General features: G+C 46.7%; 1 protein-coding gene across 1 annotated transcript; it reads right to left on the reverse strand.

Moving 5' to 3' along the window:
* Positions 1 to 879: 879 nt before the first annotated feature.
* Positions 880 to 3,309, reverse strand: LOC117019342 (BAG family molecular chaperone regulator 5-like). The gene has a single exon (XM_033100980.1). It carries the CDS (start codon positions 3,102 to 3,104, stop codon positions 1,761 to 1,763), a length of 1,344 nt encoding a protein of 447 aa, XP_032956871.1. The 5' UTR covers positions 3,105 to 3,309; the 3' UTR covers positions 880 to 1,760.
* Between the last annotated feature and the right edge of the window lie 4,168 nt (positions 3,310 to 7,477).

Here is a 7,477-nt window from a genome sequence, read left to right on the forward strand (position 1 = left end):
CAGGCATCTGAGCTGAATGGAGTAAAGCCTGGACTTCCGGTGCTGTAACCAGACACCACCTGCATTTAGTCTTTGATTTTCAGAGGACCCTAAAGTTATGATACAGAATAGCAATCCTGAAATAAAACTTATGCTGACCGACCCCTCAGTTGCCAGGAGCTGTGTGTGTATTGGGAGGGACGCACTGCCCTTCGACCCTACTATTCAATGTACGTTTCTAGTAGGGAGGCCGTATCACAGGCTTTTCATTACTGGGCAATACTGAGACAAAGGGAAGTTTGTCTAGGGTTACACTTTTACCATCTTTTGCATATTTAGGGCTATTTCTTTATCTATCTTATTTCTAGCTGTTTACATAAAGTTACCAAATGAGTATCTCAGAAAGATGGCAAAGGATTACTATAGAGTTCAAGAGATGTACCGGACCAGGATTACTTGTGAAAGGTGACTACAGAAAGAACAGTCTGGTAGTTGTAATGCTGGGACCAACTCGTTATCAAGGCACTTCACAACTCTAATTTTTGTTCACATTAACAGGCAACCGTAAAATTGGGTCTTCAGAAAGTATACAGAAATATGGATACCCTTTCGCAGAAAAAGCCCCGTGCCCTGACAGACCCTGCTGGCTCTGGCACTAGGGAAACACCAGGGGCTAGTGATGTGAGCTGGGGAAACACGGCTGGTGCTCACAGCAGCTTTTACTGCTTGGTCCCATTGTGCCAAGTTCAAGATGCCAGTAGCCGACGGCTGCCTTCCTCAGACAAGCTGTAAAGATTGGGTCCCGCGGGGAGGGCTGACCGTTCCTGTTCCCATGCGCTGTCCCGTGGCACCGAGTATGTTTAACACGTCTGCCCATTGTGCGGCCCCGCCAGGCTCGTCCGCCTTTCCCTCAGACATGTCTGCTTGGTTTTATATCTCCTGACATTGACAACTGCGCTCCAGTTCCCATGATCCCCCCCCAGGTCTGGGTGTTTCCCTTTTTTTTTCCTAAAGGTCCATTAACTTCATTTAATGCGCCCATCCTTCCTAAGCAAAACTGCAAGTTGAGATTTTACAAAACAACCTGGAGGCATTAGCTGGTGTTTTATCCCTTTTTCAATACAGTCTCAAAGGTTTCTTTGCTATCAATTTTCATAATTTTCTTATGTCACAAAAGTTAAGATTCCTCTCTCTCAATGCAGAGTATGGGGGGGAATACATTGTTTTTCAAACAAAAAGTTTATGAAAGAACAGACCATCCAAAAAAAGAAAACCCAAGCCCACCTGTAAATGGGGTGGGACCACTCAGGCTTTAAAAATGATAAAGTCCTCCTGCTTTATTTAGCATACTAAAACAGTGTACTGCTTCTGCGCTTGGGCTCTCCTCCTACTTAACCAAAAATGTTCCCTTCTCATAATTGTTCTAGGATTATGCAAGGCTGTCTAGTGCTAGATTCTGAAATATCTGCATTTTAATGCTTGTACAACCCAGTTAAAAATTACAAAAGCTGCCCTTATTCCATTTTGATTTTTAAAAAACCACACAACATACAGATAACGAGCCAATGGAAAAGTTAATGTGCTGTAATGACATTTGTTTTGCGATATCAAAAGCAGCAGAGATACTGAATATAATTTGCTTAAATCATAAATACTGAGATTGAAATATGCACGTGTAAATCACAGGGAGGCTCAGAGAACAGAAAGCTCTGCAAACACATGGACGTCTGTGTAAAGTGCGGAACAGCAAGCGCGGCGGGCGCCCCGGGCGCCCCTTGGCCTCAGTACTCCCACTCGTCGGACTTGAGGTCCAGGTAGCTGAGGATGTTCTGCGCCAGCCGCACCGCCTGCCTCCTGGCCGCCTTGCACTTCTCCTCCCCCTGCGGGTCCACTGCGTCCAGGGCCAGCAGCTGCTTGGCGAGCAGCTCTTCCAGCCGGATGTAGTTCTTATCAGCTCGGTTTCCGTCAAATGAGAGGACTTCCTCCTGGATCTCGGACAAGTGTCCGAGGACGGTCCAGACGGCTTTGTGTGACGGGTGCTCCTCACACACGATCAGCTTTCTTTTCTCCAGGGCTTCCTTCAAGTCAATGTAAGTGATGAGGGTGTGCACTTCAATCACGGCTCTCCTCCGGGCTTCCCGGATGCAGGGGTTCTTTTCAAGACTCCCCTCATCCAGCTGTCCAATCAAACCCTGCAATTCTGTTTTGGCGCTCAGGTACAGTTCAGAAGGATTCTGGGCTTGAAGGAGTTCGGTTTTTATTTCTCTCATTCTCTGGAGGACCTTTTCTATTTTTAAAATGGAATGATTCCGTCCTAGGTCAAACGCGTGGGTCCTGTCAGCTTCCTCTTCTAAATCCAAATACTTCAGTAATTTGTTGATGTCTTCCACAACCTCCCTCCGGTAATTCCGGATCTCGGGATGCCCGCACACGTCTAGCGCGTCCAGGTCGGCGGTCAGCCCCGAGAGCACACACGATAAGTGCCTGCACGTCTCATTGCTGGTCACGCCCATGAGCAATGTGATGAGGGTGCCCCTGGCCTTGTTCACCTCACACATCACGGAGTTGATCTTGGCTACGGAAGGATGCACGTCCTCGGACAGCGGCAGGGATGGCTGCCTTTTCATGCAGTCCTCGACAATCTCTTGCACGGCACAGGTTTTGGTTAAAGTGTGACACCGTGCTTTCCGCAGGGAGATCTTGCCTCCCGTTTTCACGTGCGTCAGCCTCAGAATGATATCCTGGATGCCTTCTTCGCACTCAACAGGCACGCAGTTGCCGCCACTGTAAAACGGCACGATCTTCTCCTTCACCAGCGACTGGGCTTCTGTGAAAATGCTCTGGATCTCCAGCCGGTGCGGGTGGTTGGCGTTCTGTTCCAGCTCCTTGAGCAGACGCTCGGTCTCCTGCGCGGCCCTCTTCCTGGCCTGCTGAACATCTCCTTTTCCTTCCGTATCTACAGAGTCGATCTCCAAGAGCTGTGTCGTCAGCATCCTCTCCAGGTTCTTGTAATTCTTGTCATCTGACAGACCACTGAAGCCAATGACTTGCTGTTCTATACTTTTCACTTCCTTCTGGATTTCCTGAAGCCTGCGGATGGAAGGATGTTGGTTTCCCATATCCATACTTTGGTTGTGTTCCGTTTCACAAGCACTGTGCCGCCGGCGCCATCGCGCGCCCCCCGTGATGTGTACGTTAGTACACTAATTACGTCCCACATTTCTGAGGCTCTGTTCATTTTTTTTTTCATTTTTTAAATTTCTGTTCTTCAGCTTCCATAATCTCTACTGTTCTATCTTTGAGTTCACTGATTCTTTCTTCCGCCAACTTAACTGTTGAGTCCCTGTAATAAATCTTTCATTTTGGTTATTGTACTTTTCAACTCCATGATTCCCATTTGGTCCTCCTTTACAATTTCTCTTTATTGATATTCTTTATTTGATGACTCATCATTATGATGTTGAAATAACAAGTCACTGAAAGCCCAAACACAGATAAAAGTACTTGATCTACTATACTTCCTAATAATTTAGAAAACATGTTAGTCATTTTAGATAGGAAGAAATTTACTATTGAAGTCAGCAGATAAGGCAAATTAGAGTTTTTAAAGGAGGAGAGAGCCGTAACTGCACATTTCTCCTTCTGAAGCAAGAAAGGCAAAAACATTAGACATGGCTGGGTTGGCTGCTGGCACCCAGCTCAAAACAAGCCTCCCCCCTCACACTGTGGTGTGGGTTAGGGGAGGTGAGGAAACAGAAGCACTACGGCAACAGGAGTGCCAAAAATAAAAGGGAGGCATATATCAATGAAGCAAGGATGATTATTTAGTGGGTTGTCAGATACTCCATCATAACCGCTGCACTCTGAAACACAGGCCTGAGGAAACAGGGCAGGGGGAGAAGACGAGGGTTAGGACAGATGGAAGTTGAAGTGCTGTCATGGCATGAGCTTCCAATTAGCAACTTTTTACAAAATTGTTAGACCATATTTAGGCCAGGAGCAGAAACCTTCTTACCTTAAAAACCATCTTGTCTTGCTTTGTACTTTGTACCTACTGGCTCATGTTTGTCTCCTAGGGGCTTATGATCAGCGGGCTTGGGTAGTCCAGATGGTGGCCTGGGGGCCAGGATGTGGAACTGGAGGGCTTGGTCATGCCCCGAAACACCTTGGTTGTGAGAGACAATGCAACAAAAACCCCCTGAAGCATTGAAGGGGGAACAGCCCCTTTTACCCCCTCCTATAAAACTCCGTACCCCTTTTTGCTCCGAAAGGTTATGATCTTTTCTAGCCTGACCTCCCACAGCTCAAACATGCCAAATAAATTCTAATAGACCAATTCTGGTCTCCCACGACTCATTCCTTCGGCCGTGCCTAACAAAAATGAACAATACTTCCACCAGCCTTTTGATATTTTCTGCTTATACTGATTTATGGAAATTGCCAGCATTTGGGGGTTTACAGATTTTCTTCATCAAAGTGTCAAACTATTTCTTCATCAAACGATTTGGAAGCTCTTCATTTACCCCTGACATGCAGAGATAACGTGAAGCTCTTAAAAGAAAACAGCACATGAAACTTCCTTCAATAAGTTCCTCCATGAAGGCTTGGAACCCACGTCTGTCTTCCTTCCACTGTGCCGTGTCTTGTCCTGTACAAGGGCACACGCTTGGTAACCCCTCCCACTCAGGACATCTAAAAGCAAAGTAGCTTCAGTGGATTCTCCAATACCCCCACATAATCTTTCTTTTCTTTTCCTGACACGCTGAAGATGTCATTGTGTTCTGAGAACTCTCCCTCCTTGAGATCTGATTCCCTACTTGACCTTCCGTTCCCTCTGCCTCCAAACCCAGTTTAAAGCCTGCAAATTATTGTTCTCTGCCTCTACTGCCCACCCCTCCCCCTGTTGCCAATAAACCCTGCCCACCACTAGGTTAATTAACCTAAGGGGGGATTCAGATGAATACACTGTATAGGAGGATCGTTGTAATTCTCCCTCAGAATAAGAGGGACTTCCATAAGTAAGGACCAGGAGAACTCACTGAGTAAACGGAATCATTCCTAGAAACGTTTCAGTTTCTGATCACTGCTGACAACCCCAGTACTTATTTCTATGACTCCTACATATTCCCACAGTGATTGTCATCCGGGCTTTATAAAGGGTCCCTGTGCCTTTTATGAGGGGCAGTGTGGAAGAAGCACCCAGAATACCTTCCCCTACTCCACAAACAAGCCTGGTGGGGGAGGTACCCCTATGGGAGTAGCAGAAGTGAAGGAGGGCAACTTCTGGGGCTTTTAGAAAACAGGGTAGAGCTGAGTGTAACTACCATGAGGTCCCATGACCACAACACTATTTGCTCCAAAAAGGCCCAATAATGACCACGATCAAGTACAAGCTCCTTAATCTAGCATTGAAGACTTGAAATCAAAATATTAAGCAATTCTTTCAAAAAGAATCTCCACTACTCATTCACAAGAGTCAAGGGTGATCTCCCTCAGTAATCCTGATATTCACCAGGAATGACCTCCCCCAGGCCCCCCACTGCCCACATCCATGGTCACTTCAAGGCCCAATTCAAGCTCTACCTTCCCCCTGAAGCTATCTGACCAGCAGGCCACATTTCCCCTTTCTCCTCGGGAATCCTCCAGCAGATAGTTTGGATATTCATGTCACACTTAATACACATATATACTCTCTTTAAACAGTTTTCTAGGACTGTGTCTTCATCTCCCAGGCAAAACCACTAGTTTCGTAAGGACAGGATCTGTTTGCGTTAGACGAGGTTAAAAACCCAGTAGTACCCAGCACATGATGGGTGCTCAATTAACATTTCCCAACTGATGACTGATTGAACCGCAATGAAGCACAAGTTGAAAATTTGGGTAGGTGGAGCCAAAAATATCTTAATTCCTGTGATGGTTGGCAGAACCTAATACTTGTCTAAAAGCCCCCAGAGCGAGCATCCTTTGAGTAATAGACCCCATGAATCGGAAACTTGTGTGGAGCCAAATTGATCACCCTGGAAGAAATTCTGGACTCTGAAAGCGTCAGGATTTCCGGAAGCCGCTAATTATTATTATTCTATTTTTAGGCATTTAATTTAACAGTGCTAAGATAGCAAAACATCCACACAGTCTCTCTAAAAGAAATAATCACGTGACTAGCTCTTTATATTTTCCTTGCACTGTCAAGTGGCTCTTGAAACAACCTTGAGAGGTAGAATGGGAAGTTAGGAAAGACCAAGGGCAGAGAGGGCTAGGCTGACTCTAGTCACTCTTAGGTAGAAAGTATCTGCAAATTACATACTTCTTGGACATCTGGACTCCTTTACAAAGAGGTCTCTTTATTTTTGATTTTATACTTCCTGAGAACTCAGTCTGGAGAGCTCCTAGGCCCACAAGATGCTGAAAACTGGCATTCCAGGACACCCACACAGCCTTTCAGATGAGTTCAATCAATCAGATCAATTCAATCGAGCCCAGAGGTCTCCAAGCGCACCTACCCCGCGTATAACTTACATAACCGACCCTGAAGCCCAGCGACACGTCCATGCGCTGTAGTCATTAAGACAAAAACCACGTGGGTCTTTCCAAGGGTCGCGACGAACCACTTCCTAACTCTTTGCCATTGCATTTTGGGATGTGGGACTAAACTTTCACAGGAGCAGCAACCGGGTTCTTTTTTCAGAGGAGGATGCTGAACAGCAAGCTGAAGGAAGTGGATGGAGTGCGGGCGTGCCCTTGCGGGGTGCTGGGTTCACCCCACCTGCCCATCCATCTCCTACGCCCCGGCTCCGCGGCCTCAAAACAACAGAGTCTGGACCCTACGCACGTATTAATTTTCTTTCTTCTATGAACCAGGCATAATAATTTTGGTTCATATATTTGAGGAAAGGGGTAGAAGAGGCGCGACTTTCGGAACTAAGGGCCCAAGCGCCATTTTTCCGCCTGGGGTACCTCAGGTTAGGTATTTATTTCCGACAGTACCTTCCCGGGGATGATCCCTGCGTAAGATGTTGCAACTTGGACGGCTAAGAAAATGATGCACTCCTGAAGCCTGGCCAACCGAAAGCCGGTTCGCCGCGACGGTATCAGAACATGAAATGTTTACCTTGGATTTGCCATTGTAGGGATTTATTTGCTATGAGGCATGAGAGAGAGATTCAAAATTTAGAAGTAATTATTTTTTAATTTTTAAAAATAAGTAATATATAGTTACAAAAAAGATTATCCGCCGCGCTGCACGGAGAAACCCAATCCTATCCGCCGGCTGCAAGCTTCGGAATCAAATCCGAACAAGAGAAGGAGGAGGAGCTGCAGCGCGCCGGGGAGACGGACTTGGTTTCCTGGCAACGGCTCCGGTGATTGGTCAGTCCAACTACAGCCGAGGCCAATGGCAAGGCGTCTGGAAAACGCTCGTCACGGTGAGGCGGGACTTGGTCTCCTGGCAACGGCCCTGGCGATTGGGCAGTCCGTCTGCAGCCGTGACCAATGGCCAGGT

Source organism: Rhinolophus ferrumequinum (assembly GCF_004115265.2).
Source record: "Rhinolophus ferrumequinum isolate MPI-CBG mRhiFer1 chromosome 13 unlocalized genomic scaffold, mRhiFer1_v1.p Super_scaffold_3, whole genome shotgun sequence".
NCBI lineage: Eukaryota > Metazoa > Chordata > Mammalia > Chiroptera > Rhinolophidae > Rhinolophus > Rhinolophus ferrumequinum.

What these genes read in the sequence shown, in the direction of transcription:
- LOC117019342 (XM_033100980.1), bottom strand. Translation starts at nt 3,104, where the DNA reads ATGGATATGGGAAACCAACATCCTTCCATCCGCAGGCTTCAGGAAATC.